Source organism: Lytechinus pictus, chromosome 9, assembly GCF_037042905.1.
Source record: "Lytechinus pictus isolate F3 Inbred chromosome 9, Lp3.0, whole genome shotgun sequence".
NCBI lineage: Eukaryota > Metazoa > Echinodermata > Echinoidea > Temnopleuroida > Toxopneustidae > Lytechinus > Lytechinus pictus.
The window spans coordinates 5,493,007-5,518,804 of NC_087253.1; the positions used below are offsets into that span (position 1 = coordinate 5,493,007).

The following is a 25,798-nucleotide window of genomic DNA, read 5'->3' on the forward strand; positions in this document are numbered from 1 at the left end:
TAAACACTAATACAAAAATAAAATGTGATTTATAGCTCCATCCACAATTCATTTATAATATTAAAACTAGAGTCAAAATGTCTAATTCGAAAATTTCAAATTTTACATTATTGTCAGATATTGAATAGATCTAGAAAGTAAAAGTTTAACCCCCTATAAAATATCGACGAGTCTGTGTTTACTTTTTAGAGAGACATTGACGCCTGCAAATGTGTGTTTATGATTGATAATCGTGTCGCCGTCGTGTCGATGTGATTACAGCAATGCTTCTCCCAAACAATATGGAATTATTTGCATCCAATCGTTTAATATCTGACAGGGAAATATTCAAAATTGGATGGATGGATGGATGGATGGATGGATGGATGGATGGATGGATGGATGGATGGATGGATGGATGGATGGATGGATGGATGGATGGATGGATGGATGGATGGATGGATGGATGGATGGATGGATGGATGGATGGATGGATGGATGGATGGATGGATGGATGGATGGATGGATGGATGGATGGATGGATGGATGGATGGATGGATGGATGGATGGATGGATGGATGGATGGATGGATGGATGGATGGATGGATGGATGGATGACGGACGGACAGACGGACAGACAGACAGACAGACGGACATGCAGACAGACAGACAGACATGCAGACAGACAGATAGATATAGATAGATAGATAAATCTAGATAGATAGATAGATAGATAGGTAGGTAGATAATTAGAAAGCGGGATCCCAGGAGCGGGATAGAAAGAGACAGATACATATAAAGATGGATGAATAGTGGGAAGACAAGACAGGCAGGGGAGTGCATGGGGACAAGAGGGGGGGGGGAATAGAAAGATTGAAAGAAAGTTCGATGTACCCTGAACATCTAGGATCCATGCCTGAACAAAACTTGCCAAGAGAGGGGGTAATTTCACATTATCAAACCACGGAAATTTCCATGGATCAAACCAGAGAAGGATCGAGCAGATTTTGTTTGCAAATATTTTGAAATTGGACGGGATTTTTTTTTAATGTTGAAAATAAAAACAAATCAATAAGCATTAAGCCTATCATTTTTTCTATTGCATTCCATGTCATGAAATACATCTCCCGAGTTTATCTTACATTTTGATACAATACTGTAATTATATTTTGATATACTTTTATAATTATATAGTAATTTACAAATTTGTAAATTAACCACTTCAGCATGTGCTGCTAGACAATATTTATATGTATATACCAATAAATAAGTGAATGTATTTATAAAATAGTAAACAAATGAATAAAGAAATAAATGAATGAATTGATAAAATAAATGAATAAATTGAACATAAAAATTGTCATCAAATTCAGATGTAAAAGTAAACCAAAAAAATGATAAATTGCGAAGTTTTCCAGGAGAGGATTATATATACTTAATAAAAAAATTCTAACAATCTCCTTTTAGTTTCTTTATTCTCGGTATACCGTAATATATATTTTAGTTCATTCCCCTAAAAAAGATATTGGATCAGCTAAATTGATTATCAGTGAATAACAAATATGTAGAATGTATATAAAGACAAACACATATTACAACTTCAAAAATTATGATTAGTAAATAATCATTCTTCACCGACGAAATGCAGTGAATATTTATTCGGATATTGTGAAAGTCATAATCACTACTGACAAGAATACAAAAAGTTGATAATGGTAAACAATGTATTGAGTATAATTAAAACATATAAAAATAAGTGAATTGTTACAGTGTTTAAATATTTGAAGTGTCAATGGCGAATAGTTGTACATGGATAAGCAATTCTATAGACATAACTTTAACTTCAAGTTCAAATTTTTAACATGTATATGAAATCGAACTCTCATATCTTTTTAAATTTCAGTCATGCAAAATCAATGAAACATATTGGGAGTGAGTTTTCCGAATAGAAAGTTTAGTCATATAATATATTATAATTGGGAGTGAGTTTTCCGAATAGAAAGTTTAGTCATATAATATCATATCGAAACTTTTATAGTATTGATATTATTTTTTTAGTCTATTCACTTGAATAGGAGTCCAGATTTATGTGATACATAAACCGGTAAAGGCATGGCATCTATTTTCACTTTAGAGGCAAGTTCCATATATTAATATTTTCAAATAAATCAGAATTTCAGTTATTGATATTCCGGTAAAGATCTGTCTTGGAACTGCAAATATTCGAATTATTCAAATGACTTTCCACCGATCGGCATTCGAATATTACTTTTTACGTCATTCGAATATCTGCCAAATAATAAATAATTGTCCTCGTAGCCTCTTCATAAATGATAAATTTGTTATTATGATAACTATCATAAACAGGAGCTTCGATTTTGATTGGCTACTGAGCCCTGCCTTTTAGCATGGTAATTTGCCATTATGGCAAATTTACCAAAGTTGTAACTGTTCATGAAACAGGCTCTATGAGGCGGTTTTAGTGTTAAATATTCATGATATTAAGGCAGTGTTATTTAGCATTTTAGACTACTTTGCCAAGCATCCAATGACAGAAAATAGCACCCCTGATTTTTTATTTCAAAATTGACCTTATTAATTTAGGACATTTTCTGTATGCTCTACATGATGCTAAGGAATTGGAGCCCTCAATTTCGGAAATATAGACATTTCAATAGCACATAAAAATATGATGCATTTTCCTCATTTTACTGATAGAAACTCACTTCACGGAGTTGCTTCCTTTTACCATGGGACGGTAGTACTCTCATCTTCTGCTCACACAGTGCTTCTACTTTTCGAAACGAAACATCCTGTATCGGCCGCACAGAAACGCTGTTAGCGTAACACTACGCTAAGAAAGGGCCCTGTTACAACCGGTAATGTCGCCGCGATTGCTAATGTCAGAGTAATGCATTATTTACATCTGGGATCAACGATCTGTATATCATTTATTCATTAACAAATCAGCTCTAACAACATGGGTAGAATAATCGCAGAGAAGGCACAGAAAGCACTGTTAGGGCGCCGTTAGGCGCGAGTGTTGTTAGGGTATTTGAGTTAGGCAAAATCTTTAATTTGTGCGTAGTGATCTAGATTTAACTTAAGATTTAGTTATGATTATTTGCACATCCTACAAGTTTAAAATCTTGTCTAGGAAAGGGTAAAGGAATGTAATTTATTTTTAAATAGGCCTACAAAATTTTCCTTATTACATTTTAAACATGAAATGACAACAAGTAGTTAATATATATTTACTAATTTAATTTTTAAAAAATATCGAATAAGCTTTAAAAAGATCAAGAAAATTAGCCTATCACGATATTACGATGGAGATTCTGTACCCAAAGAAAATGCAATCCCACTTTTCATCAGTTTCTTTTGTTTGAAAATGCTCTTCACAGACTTCACTCATCATGCTCATGATAGAGTATTTGCCATTGATGATTATCATGCGATAAATTTCATCAGCTATTGTTCTTCTTTCTAATGTAAGGTCTATTCTTAAAAATGTCTTCAAACACTTAAAATAATGATGTATCTTGGAAGAAAAACATCTTGATGAAAAGGATCATAATTATCTTGGAACTAATCAATATCCCCCGCTATATACCCATTCTTAAAGGGGTACTCCAGGCTGAAGAAAATAATAAGGTTTGAACAGTAAAATGAGACAAACAAAACACTGACAAATTGATAAAAATTAGAAATGAATACAAAAAATTATGGTATCTTACAATTTTGCATTAGGTCCTATTTCGGTGAAATTTATATTCATGTCTTCAGGAATATGCAATGAGGGTCTGTTGCATCATACAAAGTTAGGCTTATTTAAATTTTGTCCACCCAGAATATTGCTTCAAAGATCATCATTTTGTTACTCGGGCGACATACACACATTTGAGACAATTACGAGTTCATTTCAATAATCAGAAAAAGGGGAAAGAGCTAGAGGATATGGCATCATCGTTCCATTTATTGCATATTCATGGCCACATGCTGCTCAGTAATATCATTTGCAAAATATAGTGTTAAATTGTTAATATTCAAGAATTTTATTTTTTAATCAGATTTTGATTAATTTTAAGCAATTTGCTCATCTAATTTTACTCCATTTATTCATATGTTGTGTGGGCCCGGAATACCCCTTTAATTCCGTCGAGGTCTATTTTAAATTACTTGGTATAAGAAAGGGAGACAAGTTTTAAAGGGAGAAATTATTCACTAACATCGTCACTATTGGTGCCCTTGGCACTGTTAGTGATTTGTATTAACATTAACACCACTGTTAGCTTCTGCTGGGCCTTTTATTGTTAGATTATTAGGAATTCGGCTAAGTTTCTGTGAATTTATCGATACCGATAGGCCTACTGTTAGTACTCTCTTAGTGAAAACAATGCGTCTAGGCGGTTGTCGCCCGTGAAAGATGTGACTGGCCCTACTATTAGCGTTCTGTTACGCTAACAACGTTTCTGTGCGGCCGCAACTGGAATTTACTCTGAAAGTTCCTGGAATTTCACAAAAAAATCAAGGATTGTATAATTTTCTTCTATACACAAAAAAGGCCCCAGTGCCGCGATGAGCAAAACAAAATGAGGGGGCAAAATATGACGTATCGGGTAAAATTTTTGAAGAGTTGCGAGCAAGCGAGCAAAAATCTGTGTCATTTTAATTACAAAGATCCAATTTTGTGATAGATTTTGACATATTCAGAAAATAATATCATTCCCGGAAATGATCTTCCCGGAAAACTTCCCGGAATTTCGTGGATTCTGGGAAGAGTGTGAGCACTTACATAGAAATATCCAATCACAATGTCCCATCATGCACCGCATCCCCTTCTCGACGTCGGATCGAGGCAAACACCGACAGCTTACGACTGTCTGTGGCACGCAATCCGATCTGGGTCACCCGGTCCTCTATCCGATCACTGAGAGAAAGAGTGCGTGAATAATACGTTTCAATCTACCGGACCGGGACCGGATCCGATGTGCACGGTTCATGGGTTCTTTAGTCGGTAACGGTTTGAACGACGTCATCACCGAGAAATCCATCATGGATTAAGCGAAAGAACGACAGAATAGACTTGTCGGGGGGAGAGAAAATTCCTTTCATGAACATTTCGTTTCAATTATTATGAATCGTTCTATCTACCGGACCGGAGTCGGATCCGATGTGCAGGTTCATGGGTTCTTCAGTCGGTAACGGTTTATACGACGTCATCACCGAAAAATACATGGAGCGAAAAGACAACAATATAGAATTGTCGGGAAAGGAAGAGAATTCCCTTCCACAGTTTCGTTGCAGTACTGTTCGATTATTACTTGTCTGATATCAACGTCTTTGAGTTGGACTCAGGATTTTGGACTCTTTTTCTTCCTTTTGGCACTCTGCCGCTTGATCTCTTCGGCTTCCCGGTCGAGCCAGTAGTCAAGTTTGTCCAGAGTCTCGCGGGCTGTGTCCCGATCGCTAAACTTCATCTGCGCCGGCGATCTCGGCCCCATCCTCCGCAGAAGGTTGATGAGGAAGATGAGACTGATGAGCTGACGAAAAAAAGGGGGATAAATATAAAATCATTGGGTGGGTTTCGTTGTCATTATCATGAATTACGGGGGACTCGTATTCCGGTGACCCGGGTTCGATTCCCACTTGGTGCGCTAGTGCCCTTTGGTAAGGCATTAATCCTCAGTACCAGGTCCTTCGGAGAGGACCTTAAGCCGTCGGTCCTCTGGTTGCTTGCTTACAAGCATTCATGCTTTCTTAGCAATCAGGTAAAAAAATCACCACCACCATCACCACCAATGTCGTATTAGGCCCTATTTTATTATTGTCATGTGAAGATGACAAAGTTTCAAATAAAATGTTTAAAGTTCAAAATTGCCCATAGAATTAGGATAGATGGGTGTAAGTAATGAATGTTATATATTATTTTTTCATTGTCTTGTGAACATAACAAAATTACCCATAGAAGGAAAGATGTGTGTAAGTAATAAATGTTATATATTACTTTATTATTGTCTTGTGAACATAACAAAGTTTCAATTATGTTTAAGGCTATTCAAAATTGTCCGTAGATTTTTGTACGTAATGAATGTTGTATATTATTTTATTATAGTGTGGTGAAGATAGCAGACTTTCCGATATGTTTAAGCTTGTTAACAATTGCCCATTTGTGTTAAGTCGCCTTGCTCGTCTGGAATTTCAATACGTTTACAAAAGTTGTTGAAAGTGTGAATAGTTTAATATATGACAAGGTTTAATATCATGTCATTAGGGGATTTTCCAGGCCTCCATCATGGCTATTTATTTTATGTCACTTCGAAAATCTTCCAAAGGACATGCTAAGGGCTTAGAAGAAACACCTCTGAAAAAAGGTGCTTAAAAATGCTAGCACCCTTAATTTATGACAAGCAAAATATGTTGACGAGCTTTACTTCGATCTTCAGCTTCTGCTTAAAGAAACTGCTTGCAAAATTACTATTTATTCATACATTGGTTTTGTGGATATTTTTAGAAATGTATAATGTCCATAATACTTACTTGTATAAGAAAGAGAGCTGCACTTACGCCACCCAATATAAGAATGGGTGTTTCTACTGGATCCTTGATTAACGTATGACACCCCTGAGAAAAAAATAATAATACAAAAAATGGACCGCTTTAGTCGTAAAGAGTTATACTGTATATTCTTAACAAGAAACGTATTTTTTTTCACAACACTTTTCAACCTGCTGTCCAAACAAACAAGGAACTTTGATTTGTGTTGTGGTAATATTAAAGTACTACTACTCAAGCATTCAGCTAAGAGACTGTAAATGGTCAAAATATCCCGTACGACACGTATGGAATTGCCCCAATACGTTTTACAAATTACACAGACGAGATCTTACTCTTGAGTACATGTACATATTCGGAAAGATGCCGGCTTCTCCACTGCTGTTTGTACACGCAGTTGCGTTGATGATCCTTGACGAGATCGACGATGATGACGATGACGACGTCGCATTCGTTCTAACACAGCACGTGGACGGTATCCAGCCCGAGTTGTCTTGTTTCCAGGTCGATGAATTCCAGTCGGTGTATGCCATTGATCCACAACAATGGAACTGTATTTAGTTATTTTTTTAATTAAAATTAAAAAATATGATGGAGGGGGATTAAATGAGATATATTAGGGGAAGTTAGAACATACATCATTCAATACTACCATCGCTGTACAGTCTTTGGGGCTTGTGGGGCGCCTAACCACCCCCCCCCCCCAAAAAAAAATAATAATAAAAATAAGAGTGAGGGAAAAGACACAAAGAAAGTAACGAAGAAAAGGGAAAAAGAAAAGTTCCACGACCGAGTGAAAAATGAAAAGAAAGGAAGGGAAGGGAAGGAAAGGGAAAATGGTAAAATATAACATGATTTTCTGGATCTTATGTTAAAATCTGAGCGAATGACACTTGAATCCCCCCCCCCCCTCCTAGCCCGTACTCAATGTCATGACCCTCAAAAGTTTTGAATCATTACGTCACTCAACACTGGCTCAAAACTTTCCCATTTCATCAATAATATAGGCCTATTCATTTACCTATTGAATAAACAAAAAGGACAAAATAAATTTTGGGTACTTTATTCAAATTTTGAGGTATGGCCTAAACTTCCAAGGTACGTGGTGCAATGACGGACCACTTTTCGTCCGAGTGAACTTCCCCTCTAATCTGATACATATAAAACATAAATACAACTTAGGGGGAGTGTTCAAGATAAACATACATTTTAAAGAAAATTAAAACACCAATAAACATTAGAACAAAATCACCAAAAAACCAAACGAACCTCTTTTTGAATAACGTCGATGTATTGTGTGATATCTTCCATGCCCGATGTCGAGTAGTAAGATTCTATTTTATCAGCCATCGAAGTTTTCAGAGTGTCGCTCAACTGTACATGGAAGTATTGTTCACATTCATTAAAAAAAAACTGTTATAAATGCTGATAAAACGAATAAAATAAAAACGAAGGTGATAATTGTACTACTGTAAAACAATGATAATAATTTCTTAAAATCGATAATTTCATCATCATTAACAGATTATCATTATCATTCTTTTTCTCCCCCCCCCCCTTCTACATTTTTCATTATACCTGTACAGAAATGTAAAATTAAGATTTAGTTGTGATTGTTTGCATGTTCACCCCCCCCCCCTTCCCTAAAAAAAGAATAAATAAAAATCGACGACCCGTGAAATAAAACCTGTCAAAAAAATGAAATCGAAAAGTTGTTAGGGCCTTTGATTGATATCTCTGTTCTGATGTTTTATTATTACTTATTTTTATGACTACTATATACTATTTTATTATCATTATAACTTTCATCATTATAAATCTCATCAATCTTTATTATCATTATCTATTCTCATTAGTCTAGCACATTACTTCATTGTTCTAACCACCAAACCATTGCATATCTTGCAAATAGGCTATTGAATGAACATGATTCTGCAAACTACTTACTTATAACACGAGTACTACAAATGATATCATTTTATTATGACTTTAATACTTTATCATCACTAACATTATCATGATTATCATAATCGTAATCAGTATCATCACCATAATCATGATCATTAATGAATAACCAATCACCAGAGAGAGCTTAAACATTGTCCGGTGACATTGAAATATGGTTCTGAATTTCGATCCTTCACACAATGGAGGGACCTATAGCAATTATTATTATTACCGAGAAGGCAATTAATTGTTCATGATAATCGGGATTCGTGTGTTCGAATGCACTGAAAAATGCTGTTTAAAATGTTAAGCACGTTGTTTAAGCCCGTCACTCTAACAACTCCTGTTTAAACTTTTTAAACAAGTTGTTTAAAAAGTTTATACATTTATAAAAAGTTTAAATAACTTGTTGTTAGAGTGACAGGCTTAAACAACGTGCTATTTTTTTACTGTGCGGTAAAGATTTCGGGTTTGAGACTTACCCTCATTTTACTTATTTCAGGATGTACATAGTAAATCGCTGTTTAGATTCTTTCGATATTTTATACATCCATACTTAATTCATCGATGACCAAATGTTAAAAATTAAACTATTTTGTTTAAGATTTTAAGCAATTGTTGAAACCGTTTAGACAACTACTGCCAGGTTCATATAGTAAACAGTAATTTATTTTTAAAAAATAAGAGCGATTTTACTGTGTATTTCATACACTCGGAACTTTGTTCTTATCTAATATCCAATTTTTTTAGAGAAATTTATGTAATTAAATTTGTTTCTTTTAATCTTTATTCAGCTCCTATACATTCACGAATATCTTGTGACACCCTCACCGTCGTGGAAATACACTTTTAATTTTTATTTAATTTGATTTGCGTCCTTGATTAATTAAGTTCTTTGTGATTCAAGTATTCATATTTACTTCAACTTAAGTTCAGTTTCTTGTCCATTACTTATATAAAATCAATTTAGGTCACTATCACTGTATTGGATAAGCTGAAATTGATTTACATGTTTCGTGATTTTTTATGACTAAATGATTAATCAGTCTCGGTCAGTCATTATGTAGGTTTGGTGGAGTTAGGGGCAGAGCCAGGGTACTCTGATGGGGGGAGACGCCATCTTCTTCTCAATGGAATACTTTGGTATTATAGAAGTACACGATCCTGAATTTTCATATAATTTCCTCTATTTCTTCATTTATCTTTGCTTGATTCATTGAAGAATAAATATTAAAAGTTTGTTCAAGATTTTAAACGCATGTTTAAACTGTTAAACATGTACTAAAATTTCATGCACCCAAATAACAAATCAGTAAAAAAAAAACGACTGGTTAATAGGGTCAGCTGGGTGCAACCGTTATTCTAGTCATATTGGACTATTTTCTAGTCGTATTTTAGTAGAACAGAGTTATTTCTATAACTAGAATATATGTCAGAAATGTGACTAGCATATCAGTTGCACCCAGCTGACTATTTGTCTAGTCAATTTGACTGATTTGTTTTAAGAGTGTGTAGTGAACATACTTTTTTTTACTGATTAGATAGAACTTATCATAAAATCACCATTAAGAGGATAAACACTTACCTCGAAATATAAGGCAAATGAGATTATTGCAATGACCACTGAAAGCATGCATAAGAGAAAGAGCATTCCAAAATACTGCCAAGAAAGAAAAAAAAACAGAGACAAAAACATTACAGTTATTGCTATGCGATTTAAGAGTAATAGCAATTTGACAGAAATGTATTTGTTTTTATAAGAATTTCGAAGAAGCTAAATTGTGATTTAAACCTTCGATGGAGATGAAATAACATGGTCTAAATGGGGAATATGGCATGTGAAACAAAATATGCAGAGATGAATTATAATCATACAGTTCCACAAAAAACACAAACATAATGAAACAAACTTTGATAAGGTTATGACATGATCATGATTATTATGGTAAAGAGTAAACAAATACAGTACAAGCCATATTTTTACTCTATATATTAACTTTCTAAATTCTTATTTTCCTGTTGAAAATGTTCCTATTATTCATGTCACCATTTCGTGGTTCCTTTGAGTCATATATAGAAAAACATAGAATTATAATTGTAGATTTGTCTTGCTTTTTTCGTGAATTGCTTTAAACATATTAAATACCTACCCATACGAGAGTACACCGGGATTTAAAACAGAGTCCTATGGCACCTACGGCTATGATGAAGAATACAGCGCCACCCTCGGCAAGTGGGGTAAAGTTCGCTACGTAATAGAGTGGACCAATCAGAGCGATGATTCCATCACGTGACTCGTAAGTTGAAAGTTCAATCCATACCCAAAGTGAGATACAAACAGCTCCGAGGCACGCACACTGTTGGAAGACGGCGGTGTAAAAAGTATTTTTGAAAAGTTATATATAAAAAAAAAGAAGTTTAATTAAAAAAGGGGGTCACAGAAAATTATTACAAACATATTTTCCATTAAAAAAAATACATGATATAAAAAATCTTAAAACCGAAACCTGGGGATATGCTTAGAAGGCCACACGCTAATTGGTGCTAAAATTACACCTTAAAGTTTGAACATAACACCAAATGGTATAAAAGTAACGACCACAGGCGTTGCAATAACACCCAACATGCCCAAGGTGTTTAACTAACCATCTGTATAATTTAACACCAGAGTAAAATGATTGGTGTGGTATTTATGTACACCCAAGTTATGTGTGTATGAGTAGACTTACGAATAGGATTGCGTTAAATATATGGGAGCACCATATGAGTCGAATCTCTTCTGCTTCGAGATATCCAGGAGACGAGGCCGTGGTCGAACTCTTCGTCGAGGGCTTCACCTCGGTAGCAGCGTGATCGGTCATTTTATAATGATATCATGGATTCTGAAATAGGAAGGGACAATAAAAGGAATTGCAATGTTATAGTGAGTTTATTGGTTAATCACTTAAATGGCATTTTGATCGAGTCTGGTAAATTTAATAAATGATATGAGGACGTTTTCGGGATTGTTTTATCTTGTCTTATTCACCCCCCCCCCCCATCCACATTCTCTCCCTCCTCTTTCTTCGTCGTAAAAACGTTAAAAGAGGGAGAAGTAGAAGAGGAAAATCGTAAAAAGTAGATTGAAAAAAAATTGAGAAAACTTTGAAGACGTTGAATCAAAATAAAATAAATGAAGGAGAAATCTTACATAAAAAACAGAGAACGGAGAAGGTCCACTGTTATACCCAAGTCCCCATTCAACTACCCTTGTCCAAGCTATTTCATATTCCCGCTCTCGGCATCATCTACACTGTCACTCAGAAAATGAATATTGCGTCCCTTTTTTATTATTCAACCCATGCACAAAATAACTTTCCTTTATTTTGGTCATATTTCAGATGTAGGAACAAGGATAATTTTCCTTTCCGTTTCTTTGATGACCATGCAGTAAGAAATGTTTTGTTATCATAACCCAGTATTTACCCATACCTGCTTGTGCTCCATTAAAAGTATTGCCCTGGCTGAAGATATTTATATTTCAATGAATAGAGTAATATTCACTGAGCAAAATGCTGAAAATTTGATCAAAATTGGATAACAAGTAACGAAGTTATTGAATTTTAAAGATTTTGATTATTCCGGTGAAACAGTTCTAGACACGTATTCATGAATATTCAGTAGGTGGGCTATTGATGTCATATTCCAACTTGTTCTTTTGTATTTTATTATATAAAATTAGGTTTTTTCTACCAAGAACTTATACAATTGGATTGACAACTGATTAAAGGCATTAGTTATTTATTGCTGCAACTTATTTCATAAAAATTGAGACGCATCATACACATGTATGAAAAAATGAAACAATTATCATTTCATGTAATAATAACTTAAAGAAAAAGGAATGTGGGGATGTGACATCATCAGTCCACCTAATGAATATTCATGACGACGTGCATATAACTGTTTTCACAAAATATTACTATACTTTAAACATGTTAAAATTCAATAACTTCGTTATTTGTTATCCGATTTGGATGAAATCTTCAGCATTTTACTCTTTGAATTTTAATCTATTTATTTAGCTAGAAATATTCTCAGCCATTTTAATGATTCATACAGTGTATATTCACTATTTTCCCTTTTGAAGGATGTTTACAAAATGCGAAACAAAATAGATCTATTTTCTTGACCTGCCCATTATTAAATCTTCTGATGATATATTGTTTTTGTATTATGTTTACTTGTGAAATATGTAACATGAAGTCAAATTTAAACTAAAAATTGTGAATTTATGAATCCGCTCCTGAAGTATGAACTAACAAAAGTAACCTTCGTACCAACCAACCTGTACAATTTTGTTTTGTGCATACTTATACTTGAATGGATTACCATATTAAGATTATATGACATACGTTCAAAATTATCAATAAAAATATACCCTAGTAATTTCATTATTTTGTGATCCACGAAAGTTCAATCGTATTCCAAATGATCAATATTTAGTTCAGGATTAGACACAGTACAATATTAATCTAAATTGAGATTTTTTAAATTCCATTCAGTATTATTTTGTCCATTCTGCATTGGATTGTACTATATACAATATCTTAAATATGATAAACATTATAATATTTCATAAGAGAGGGCGACTAGGATGATTATGAGTAGTAAAAAAAAATACAAGTAGATCAGAGATGATAGACAACAATAATGAATCATTTAAAAAACATCAAAAAGAAAATATACAAAACAATAAAGGAGATTTCTCAAATTATCAGCATCAAAACAAATTCCACAACATTGTCCCGAAAGGAATACCAAAAATATCGAACTGTAATTTTAAGTAAAGAATTCAATTGGGTTTATCAAAAGGGGACGCCTTAGATAGATGGGTGTGTGTGTGTGTATTTGAGTTTTGTCAGACGTGTATCAATCAGATATGTTTATTTACGTCTGGGACCGACCTTTAACGTCACCATCCGAAAGACGGATGGGAGAGTGTACTTTAGCACAATATTGTCTGACCTGTATCAATCAGATATGATTATTTACGTCTGGGACCGACCTTTAACGTCACCATCCGAAAGACGGATTGGTGGGTATACTTTGACACAATATTTTCAACCCTTCATATTCTTCTACGAATATGGTTATGGAAAGATGTCTAACCGTGCAAATAAGAAGACTAATCTTATTAAGGTTAGATAACATTCCTTATTCCAAACCACGAAATTATCAGGAAATCCAACGAAAAATTGAAAGTTTTTGACTCATCCAAATACATCATCAACGTGTTATGTCAATACGGGAAACGCCTGCCTATACAGTCTGACAAGATTCGGAGACGTTTAAAGAAGTGGTTATGAATCGATCTCAATAGATAGGCCTATCGATTTTTAAAGTTCTTTTGGGGTGACAATTCGTTTCGTACAAAAACACCGGTCTGATCCTTTATGAGGGTCAGCTGCGGTAAACATTGTAATGATGATTTAGCTTAAGAGTATTAAATCGAACAAACTTAGGGAAATGTTCGGATCCGTATTGAGAATTTTCAAAAAGAAACCTTGATGTTTTAGTGAATAATTAAAAGCAGAAAAAGTTTGGTTTTACCTAGTTGTTAACAGTGATTTTACAGTTTTGAGATTTTTTTCTATGGAAAAATATCCATTTATTCAAAATCTAGATCTCCACCTTTTTAATATCCCCCATAACCGCGACAGGCTCTGATAATAATTTTGCATATTTAGTTATTCAATTGTTAGGAAAATAATTTAGAAGATGGAATTTATCTCAATGATAACTTGAACTTTACATTATTTTTTTTAACCAAACAACAATTTTACAAGTTACAATGCCGCAATTCGCACAGAAGTCACAATATGGAACATATTTTTTTAATGATAATAAGATAAATGGGACCAGAAATAATACGTGATTGAGCCTAATACAAATAAAGTGTAGAACGTGACTGTCTGACCACAAATCATCCAAATCATCGTTATCATCATAACCACTACCACCACCACCACCATCATCATCGTCACCATCACCACCATCACCATGTAAAAGGCAGTCATCTATCATTTGTCCCTAATGAAAAAATGAAGAGGAGAACATGACTGTGTCCTACCACAATTCATATCCATCATCTCCATCATCATTACCATCATCATCGTCGTCGTCACCATGATTAATCACCATCGCCACCACCTGAATCATCACCATAATTAAAATTCGTAATCATAATCACTATCAACAACAACATATCATCCTTCGTTGTCGTCATCATCACATCCATATCATCAGTAGCAGCAAAACATCACGATCATCATCATCATCATCATCACTACCATCATAAACACCATTCAAGATCTTACATTTTATTTGCATCCCACAGTAGCTCCATCTTATGAAAAACTAATTACATTGTAGAAAAATGAGTTGCAAGTGATAATATAACCAGTTTAACGATAACGAAAAAAGAAATAAATACGAAATTAAAAACAAAGAACAGAAAAACAGAGGGAAAATGAATGAAAAAGAGTCCGATGATTAGAATAAAGTGGAAAACGAGTTTAGAGAGAATAAGAAAGGAAACAGAAAGTGTCTATATTCAACAATAATGGACTAAAACATCATACGTATACCTTACATAAAACTGGCCAGAAAACTAACGAGAATGAGAATTGCTTCACCGAAAAATAAACTCAACGTGATGTTATTATTCATAACACCTTTATAAAACAATATTCAAGGTTGAATTTCTCATGTCAGAAGAATGACGTTTTTGCTCAATTCTAATAGGCGTATAGGACATAAAACAATAGAATATATGACAAAAATGAGAGAAAATAATACATACCAATTTCTGATATATCTCCTTATAAACCTGATGAATAATACGTATATGCCCGGTCCTGTGGAAGGCTCTAATTATCATGGATATACTTTCAGTCAGTTATTTAGCGAAAACACAATTCAATCAATTAAAGCAATCCATGCGATGACGTTAATAGCACACCCCTAGGGCAATATAGTGTATTCAGAATAGCAGCTCCCAATAAACAAGATCAACTTCTTATCGGGGCGCTTCAAAACTGGAGGCCCTTTAACAATAGCGACGAAAAAAACGCCAAACCCGATTCGATTACCACTTAAAACAGGCGACAAGGATACAAATTGAACCAGATCATTTTGATTGTCGGCTATCCTGTGTGTTTATTTCCGTCAGTCGTATTTCATCAGCGAGATATCATAAGTCCTCCAGACCCGGGCCTCCAGAGTCGTGTCCGGACGGTGTAACATAGCTCAGATAAAGAACATTTTTGTGGGGAAAAATGTAGACCATATTCGTCGAGATTGCATGCTGTATAATGCTCGCTTTTGTGATGACAGGGCGGTTTTTAAAATCAAGGAAGGATTGGATGAATGAATGGAACGAGAATAGCAAGGCTATACAGACCCATTCATCCACAAAACTTTTACTCATCTTTTATCATATTACGTGTATGGGGCATACACGCCCGTCCTGAACAAAAACTCATACGCACGCCCAACAAAAGGGCCGCTGGACCGTTCGCATTCCTTAACCATTTTCGTCGTCTTTTTTTTTCTGCTCCAATCCTTGCCTGTGAATAGGAGTAACTTCTTGGGTCGTGCCGCACAATAGCAGAAGCAACGAGAGATAAACAGTGATACACAATGGGATGGTTGAAAGAAGTGACGATTTCTGTTTCTTTTGAGAAGGAAAAAGATATTTAGACACCCCAATGTCCTTCGTTTTGGTCTGCTATGTTATGCTTGATATCAATGCAAACATATTATATCGTGCGCCCCCCCCCCCCCTGGAGAGGAGATTCTCTATTAGATTATGTTTTACCTAGATGGCTAGAAGCATAAACATAATCTACTTTATTTTGAAATGTAGTTTTTTTTCAAAACTTAATTAAGAATAACGTTCTGAATGAAATTACATATGAAATCTCATTTACAATGTCGCCGAATAACAATAAAAATCGACCCAAAAACAACGTAAAAATCATGAAAATATTGGTGTATACATTCAAATTCATTGTCATCAACACCATGATATCCACCGTAACTTGGGTATTTGTAACTTTTCTAAACAACGCAAATCGAGTTTTCTTTTCAAAGACAAAATAATAATGGTTTTATAGGAGGTATTGTTGTTGTTCAAAGTTTACCTCGCATTGCATTTAATTTGATTTCGTCACGAAAGTAGAAAAGTTGTTATCATTTTCATGATGTTTATGATTTTTTTCTCAGCAATCCAGCTCATCCATATGATTGTCCCAATCATGTTTATTTCTTGCAGAAAATCTTCAATTTGCATTTCCATATTTGGAACATTGCGTCAAATGGTGTAATTTTATTTTGCACCCTATATATTACACACTTAAAATGTTGGGCAACATACTGTCCATCGTGTTGGGTAATATAAATTGTATGTTGGTAAAATATATATATATATATATCATGGCAGTCATTATTCAATTGAGCAAATTCATTACCCAGTTATTAGTTTTTATTACCCGATTTGGGCAGATTTTAACCAATAGTTGTGTGGACAGTATGTTGCCCAGGGTTGGTTAAAAGTTTGGCATTTTTGCCCAACTATTTTAAGATTGTACATAGTGCAAAGAATCATAGTTCAGGTATTTTTCCTGCTCATTATTTTGTATCGCCCCGTTTCAAATAAAACAATAAAAGAAATAAAACTGAAGACGGTTTTTTTTTTAGTTGAACACTAATAATGATGTAGAAGAAGAAGAAGATGATGATGATGATGGTACTGATGATAGATAGATAGACAGACAGACAGTCAAACAAACAGACAGGTAAATAGATATATAGATAGATAGATAGGTAGGTAGATATATAGATAGATAGATAGACAGACAGACAGACAGACGGTCAAACCATGGACCTGGTCCATGGTCAAACAAACAGACAGACAGACAGACAGATAGATAGATAGATATATAGATATATATATAGATAGATAGATTAATGGTTTCATTGAGTAAGAATAACAAAAATTACAAACAGACATAGTAGTTTTAAAAACTAAATTCAACCATGAATTTACATTAAAGGTATAATACAATTGACGGTATATATATTGATTATTAGAAAATATGAATTTGAAAAGAGGATAGAAAAACATTCACAAAGACACACAGCACTCATTAAACATTCATACTCACGCACACACACACACGCCCCCCCCTCACACACACTCACCCCGAGCCCAGCCAACCACACACGTATTTACACTGGGGTGCATAACACACAATCATGATGGTGATGGTCCTGATGATGATGATGATGACAGAAGTGATGATTATGATGATGATGGTGATGATAGAAGTGATGACGATAGAACTTATAGAAGTGATGATGATGATGTTGATGGTCATGATGATGATGATGATAGAAGTGATGATGATAATGATGATGATAGAAGATATGATGATGATGATGATGATGGTGATGTTGATGATAGAAGTGATATTGAAGATGATGATGGTCATGATGATGATGATGATGATAGAAGTGATGATGATGATGATGATAGAAGTGATGATGATGATGATGGTGATGGTGATGATGATAATGATGACAGAAGTGATGATGATGATGATGATGATGATAGAAGTGATGATGATAGAACTTATAGAAGTGATGATGATGATGTTGATGGTCATGATGATGATGATGATAGAAGTGATGATGATAGAAGTGATGATGATGATGATGATGGTGATGTTGATGATAGAAGTGATATTGAAGATGATGATGGTCATGATGATGATGATAGAAGTGATGATGATGATGATGATAGAAGTGATGATGATGATGATGATGATGATAGAAGTGATGATGATAGAACTTATAGAAGTGATGATGATGATGTTGATGGTCATGATGATGATGATGATAGAAGTGATGATGATAGAAGTGATGATGATGATGATGATAGAACTTATAGAAGTGATGATGATGATGTTGATGGTCATGATGATGATGATGATAGAAGTGATGATAATAATGATGATGATAGAAGTGATGATGATGATGATGATGGTGATGTTGATGATAGAAGTGATATTGAAGATGATGATGGTCATGATGATGATGATGATGATAGAAGTGATGATGATAGAAGTGATGGTGATGATGATAATGATGACAGAAGTGATGATTATGATGATGATGATGATAGAAGTGATGATGATAGAACTTATAGAAGTGATGATGATGATGTTGATGGTCATGATGATGATGATGATAGAAGTGATGATGATAATGATGATGATAGAAGTGATGATGGTGATGATGATGGTGATGTTGATGATAGAAGTGATATTGAAGATGATGATGGTCATGATGATGATGATGATGATGATAGAAGTGATGATGATGATGATGATGATAGAAGTGATGATGATGATGATGATGGTGATGGTGATGATGATAATGATGACAGAAGTGATGATTATAATGATGATGATAGCAGTGATGATGATGGTGATGGTGATGATGATGATAGAACTTATAGAAGTGATGATGATGATGTTGATGGTCATGATGATGATGATGATGATGATAGAAGTGATGATGATAATGATGATAGAAGTGATGATGGTGATGATGATGGTGATGTTGATGATAGAAGTGATAATGAAGATGATGATGGCCATGATGATGATGATAATGAAATAGAAGTGATGATGATGATGATGATGATAGAAGTGATGATGGTGATGGTGATAATGATGACAGAAGTGATGATTATGATGATGATGATGGTGATGATGATGATGATAGAAGTGATGATGATGATATAGAAATGATGATATGAAGAGTTTGTTTGCAAAAGGGGTTAGATTTACTTTAGACCATTCCGAGAAAATCATGTTTTTTTTAATTCTCCTATATTGCGATATTCTTATACGAAGCTGTATTGACATGATATACTACCCTACCAAGTGAACATGAAATTGGGCATAAAAGAAATCTACCTATCTTCATTTTTAATAGTTTTTTTTTAACAATTACCATTATGGATCTAGCCCCTTTTGCAAGCAAACTGAAATGGATCCAACCCTATTGAATAATAAAGTTATTTTTCTTTGCAATTTTTTTTTCACTTTTTAATGGAAATTTTAACTTTTCTTAAGTATCATCAGAGCGACTAAACTTCTAGAATCTTATACATTGAAGAAAAAAATTCAAATTTTGTGAAAAATAGATCTAGCCCCTTTTGCAAATGAGCTCTTCAGAAGAGTTTGCTTGTAAAAGGGGTTAGATCCACTCTAGACCATTCAGAGGAATTTTTTTTAAATATCTCCCATATTGCAATATTATTATGCGAAACTAAACTGTCATGATATCCTATGTGAACATGAAATCGGGTAGAAATGAAATCTGCTTGTCTTCATGTTTTTTTTAAATATATTTCTTCCCAAAAATTACCTTTGTGGATCTAGCCCCTTTTGCAAACAAACTGAAATGGATGTAATCCTTTTGAAAAAAACGTGATTTTCTTTGCATTTTTTGTTCACTTTTTAATTGGGAATTTCAACTTTTCTTTGGTATCATCTTCTAGAGCTACTAAATATTTATACATGAGACAAATTTTCTAAAAAGCAAATTTGATGAAAAATGGATCTAACCCCCTTTTGCAAGTCACGAGCTCTTCATATGGAGGTTAAGAGGCGAATTATTTGTAGTTTATATGCAATAAAAAAATAATTTGTAAGAAGTGTTTTAAGGGTTCTAAAACCCCCCGAGAAATGATAAACAGCAATGAGAAAGAGGGCGCACTTTAAAATAAATGGTCAGTGACGTATTTGCACGTGATCTTCACCACTAATCTGTATCTACTATACTATAGTATACTGATCAGTGATTTTCACCCACAAAATCATCAATTAGGCCTAGACAAAAGTCAAATCACATTTGTAAGATTTTAGACGATAATCAAGTATGCCTAATTCAAATCACTGAATATTTTCAAAGCTTTAGACATGTTGGGTCTATTTTCATTCGTTTTAAAGGTCAAGTCCACCCCAGCAAAATGTTGATTTGAATAATTAGAGAAAAATCAAACTAGCATAACACTGAAAATTTCATTAAAATTGGATGTAAAATATGAAAGTTATGGCATTTTAAAGTTTTGCTTAATTTCACAAAACAGTTATATGTACATCCTGGTCGGTATGCAAATGAGGAGACTGATGACGTCATCCACTCACTATTTCTTTTGTATTTCATTATATGAAATATTCTCATTTTCTCCTCATTGTCAAGCGAAACAAAGATTAATTCCTCCCTGAACATGTGGAATTAACATTGTTTTAATACTATATGGTTCAGTCAAGTTGGTCATTACTGTCAAATCTGTAAAAAATGAAATATTGTATAATTCAAACAATAAAAAACAAAAGAAATAGTGAGTGATGGACATCATCGACTGTCTCATTTGCATGTCACTGAGATGTGCATATAACTGTTTTGTGAAAAATAAGCGAAACTAAAAAGGTCATAACTTTCTTCTTTTACATCCGATTTTGATGAAATTTTTAGCGTTTTGGTCGTTGGATTTTTCTCTATTTATTCAAATCATCAATTTTCTGGGGTGGACTTGACCTCTAAAGTTTTGCTTATTTTTCACAAAACAGTGATATGCACAACTCAGTGACATGCAAATGAGTCAGTTGATGATGTTCATCACTCACCATTTCTTTATATTTCATTTTTTTACAGATTTGACCATAGGGACCGACTTTACTGAATCATATTGTATTAAACAATGCTAATTCCACATGTTCAGGGAGGAATTAATCACTGTTTTACTTGACAATGAGGAGATAATTAGAACATTTCATATTTCATATAATAAAATACAAATTAAGAAATAGTGAGTGGATGACATCACTCTCCTCATTTGCATACCAACCAGGATGTGCATATCCCGGGTGCATTATAACTGTTTTGTAAAATTTGAAATGTCATAACTTTCTTATTTTACATATCATATTAAATATCATAGGCATGTTATTGTTTCATTTTGGTATAACTGAAAATGATCTTTTCTCAACTTGTTCGTTATTTTCATGACTAATTAACATATTGGTGACTTTAATATTGATTTATTACACAATACAATTTCTACACATGTTGATAATTTTTCTGATCTGCTTATGACATATTCTTTTACACCTTTTATACTTAAGCCAACCAGGTTCTCTAAGACCTCAGCAACTCTTATTGATAATATATTTTCAAACAGACCAGAGAATTTTGTTAAGGCTGGTATTTTGCTGTGTGATGTCGGTGATCACCTTCCAATTTTTTTCATGTATTAAGGGTTCAAAAGATTTTTATAAACCGAATGTTATTACTAAACGTATCATTAATGATAGAAATATTGCTGAATTTTGTAACATGTTAGCTGAAGTTGATTGGAATGTACATTTACATGATTCACAAGTTGATAAACGATTTGAAAGTTTTATGCATGTATTGAATGACATATATGATAGATGCTTTCCTTTAGTAGATATTAATAGGAAGAGAAATCGCATTTCTAAACCCTGGTTTACTCCTGATCTAAAAAAGCTTTGTAAAAAGAAAAATTTGTTGTACCGTAAATATATCAAGAATCCCAGTAATTACCGGAAATCTGTTTATATAACACACAGAAATGAAGTAACTTGTGCTATACGTAAATGTAAAAAGGAATATTACTATAATAAATTTGATCATGTTCGTTCCAACAAAAAAGCAACTTGGAAAATCATTAATGAATTATTGTCCTCTGCCCGGGGTAAAGTGCAATGTGATTATATTGAGAAAAATGGTGTGCGTATTGATAAAGCTGAGGATATAGTTAATACATTTAATGAATATTTTTGTACAGTTGCTTCAGATATTGTAAGCACTTTACCTAATACACATAATGACTTCTCATATTTTTTATCAAGTGAACGTAATATTCAATCTTTGCACATAAATCCTATACAGCCTCATGAGATCATGGAAGTTGTGAAAAACCTTGATAATAACAAGAGTCCTGGTTATGATAATATTAATATTTGTGTAATAAAAGTAGCAATTGTTTTATTAGCCCAACCATTAAGTGAAATATTTAATTTCTTCATTCAATCAGGTATATTTCCCTCTAGTATGAAAATAGCTAGAGTTGTTCCAGTGTTTAAAAAAGGAAACAAGGATTTGTTGAATAATTACAGACCGATTTCAGTTTTATCAGTATTTTCTAAAATCTTTGAAAAACTCATGTATAATCGTTTAGTTACTTTTTTGCTTAAACATAATATTCTTTATTCAAAACAATTCGGATTCAGAGAAGGTTATTCTTCGTATATGGCTTTGCTTGAACTTACAAATAATATTTCTAAAGCGTATGAAAATAAAAATTCTGTCATTGGTATTTTCTTAGATTTATCCAAAGCCTTTGACTGTGTTGATCACCAAATCCTTATTAAAAAAATGGAACATTATGGTATTCGAGGTACAGTTTTAGATTGGTTTTCAAGTTATGTGTTTAATCGATTACAGTATGTTTATATGAACAATACATCTTCAACTATGCGAAATATTAATATAGGTGTCCCCCAGGGGTCTGTCCTAGGGCCTTTACTTTTTCTTTTGTATATCAACGACATCCAATTTGTAAGCAAAATGTTTCATGCTATTATTTATGCCGATGATACCAATCTTTTTTTGTCTGGGGAAAAAGTGATTTTTTGTGTAACACAGCAAATTCCGAATTAGTAAAGTTTTCAGAATGGTTTGCATCTAACAAGTTAAAAATCAACGTCACTAAGACATGTTGTATGCTCTTTAAACCAAAGAATAAACAAATCAATTTTTCTGATATCGAATTATTTATTGACAATTGTCGTATTCCATTAGTACATTCCACTCATTTCTTGGGAGTCGTTATTGATGATAAATTAACTTGGAAAAATCATATTAGTTACATTGCTAACAAAATATCAAAGGTTATTGGTGCAATAAGTAGATTGAAGAAGGTCTTACCTCATAACATACTATTGTCCATTTATCAATCTACAATAGGATCTCATTTGATATATTGTAATATTGTGTGGGGAGGATGTTCCTCAACACATCTCAATAAACTCTTTTTGTTGCAGAAACGGGTAATACGCGTCATCACAGACTCAGCTCCCTTTTCACATACCAGTCCTTTATTTTTCAAATTCAGACAACTGAAAATCCAGGATATTCATAAATTACAAGTTGCAATCTTTATGTTTTCTTATTTACACAATATACTACCTAAATTTTTAAATGACTGTTTTCATGAGAATAATTTAACTGTTCCTTACACAACCAGGCAGTCAAATCACATCCGTGTCCCTAAATTAAAATATGAGTTTTCTCGGTCCACAATCATTTTCATTGGTCCAAAGCTATGGAACTGTTTAGATCCTGATATGAAGAGTTGCCCTACATTGTCTAGGTTTAAGAAGATGTATATAAATAATCTAATTAATTCTTATACTCCCTGATTTTACTTCTATTTTTAATTTTTGAATAACTTTATTGCTTTATGTTTTTTTTTTTTTTTTTTTTTTTTTTTTTTTTTTTTTTTGTATTTGCTTGTTTGTTTATGATCAGTCATATGTTATCTTTATATGTTGGGGACAAGCCCTTGATAGGCCCCGGGCCTTTGTTTGTCCCTCCACTTTTTAATATTCTGTTAATGTTCCGTACTTTGTTTATCATTTTGTTTTTGTACCAAGTAAGTCTATGTATTGTATTATTCATTGTTCTTTGAATCACTTTGTGCAATTTTGATGTAATTTTTATTGAATTGTGGAAATAAAATGAATTGAATTGAAAAATATACTTCAATTATTCAAAGGCGTTTAATTAAACATTCACGCTTGAATGAACATGTGGAATGTGATTAGCTCTTTTTTACGTTATTGGAAAAAATGCAATTTGTATCTATGGATATCTGTCACAAACCTCCTTGCATAGTTCATTTGATTAGATTTTTATGAAAATCCCGATGTTTAATGCATCAGTGAGCACACAATATTCGAAAATTATGCAAATGAGAAGAAAGTTCAAGGCCTTGGCCCCACTCTGTGCCGTATCGAAGGGTTATTTTGGTGTGCGCGGAATTAATTAGGGAGGAATTAATCACTGTTTCACTTGACAATGAGGAGATAATTAGAATATTTCATATTTCATATAATAAAATACAAATTAAGAAATAGTGAGTGGATGACATCACTCTCCTCATTTGCATATAACTGTTTTGTGAAATTTGAAATGTCATAACTTTCTTATTTTACATCCGATTTTGATGAAATTTTCAGTGCTGTGCTTGTTGGATTTTTCTTTTTTTATTCAAATCAATTTTTTGTTAGGGTGGACTTGTCCTTTAAATCTTTAAACATGACAGTGGATACATATATTCACACGTAATACTGTGCAATAACTCTATTCTGAAATTACAGGTTTTTGAATGATAGTAATCTTCCATGATTGTATGAATGATCCCTTAAAAAATTTGATCTCAAAATAAACAAGGGATATATTGCTCTTATTATTAGTTTGCAATTTGTAACCAGACATATTGTGATAGGCCTACACTCTAAAAATATTGGGTAAAAATGCTCCGTGAGGGTAATAATGTGTCCAACCAACATTTAAGTTGGACATTTCTTTTGGGCATTTTTTATTTATCCAGTGTGATTAAAATTTTGCCCCGTTCTAAAGTATTTGCTGCTTTTTTTTTAAACCTTACTGGACAATATGCTTCCCGCATTGGGTAAAATACTGCCCCAGTTAAATTGGTTGGACACATAATCACCCTCGTGCTGGTTAAAATCTTACCCCAATTTTTTTTTTACAGTGTATTGGTTGATTTCAAGTTCGGCGTTCGGTGTAGGTGTTGGTGTTGAGAGCGTGAAAATGCTGCTGAAACGAGCTCAATGCAGAGCTGGGTTCAGGAGACCACAACACCAACACCAGATTTCAACACCGTACTGATACTGATAAAAAAATTAAATTGAATTAAATTAACCTCTTCTTTATCTAAAATATGCATGGCTTTTGTCAACAGAATTTTCCATTCGTAAATTAAAGAATGCAAGACCCGCAAATATAATAAGGCCTATACATTTTTTTATTTGTGGGGCCTATTCATTTTGTGTATGTAAAGATGCCATCTGGATTCGGGAAGTGCAGGAAGATAGGCCTATATACTGACATTTTAAATTCAACCGGTGTACTTATAGAGGATCAC

The 25,798-nt window shown here is 33.5% G+C and overlaps 1 protein-coding gene across 1 annotated transcript; it reads right to left on the reverse strand.

The window, feature by feature from the left end:
- Positions 1 to 1,586: 1,586 nt before the first annotated feature.
- LOC129268882 (CD151 antigen-like) lies at positions 1,587 to 15,950 on the reverse strand. Its single transcript, XM_064104547.1, has 8 exons — positions 15,326 to 15,950; positions 11,211 to 11,363; positions 10,632 to 10,838; positions 10,067 to 10,141; positions 7,804 to 7,908; positions 6,870 to 7,085; positions 6,520 to 6,603; positions 1,587 to 5,522 (listed from the first exon to the last, which is right to left on the reverse strand). The coding sequence occupies exons 2-8, from the start codon at positions 11,340 to 11,342 to the stop codon at positions 5,334 to 5,336; spliced, it is 1,008 nt and encodes a 335-aa protein (XP_063960617.1). The 5' UTR covers positions 11,343 to 11,363; positions 15,326 to 15,950; the 3' UTR covers positions 1,587 to 5,333.
- Between the last annotated feature and the right edge of the window lie 9,848 nt (positions 15,951 to 25,798).

Coding starts and splice junctions, on each gene's coding strand:
- LOC129268882 (XM_064104547.1), bottom strand. CDS start 11,342: ATGACCGATCACGCTGCTACCGAGGTGAAGCCCTCGACGAAGAGTTCG. Junction 10,839..11,210: donor TATTTAACGCAATCCTATTC/GTAAGTCTACTC, acceptor GTCTTCCAACAG/TGTGCGTGCCTCGGAGCTGT. Junction 7,909..10,066: donor CATTTGCCTTATATTTCGAG/GTAAGTGTTTAT, acceptor TTCCATGTACAG/TTGAGCGACACTCTGAAAAC.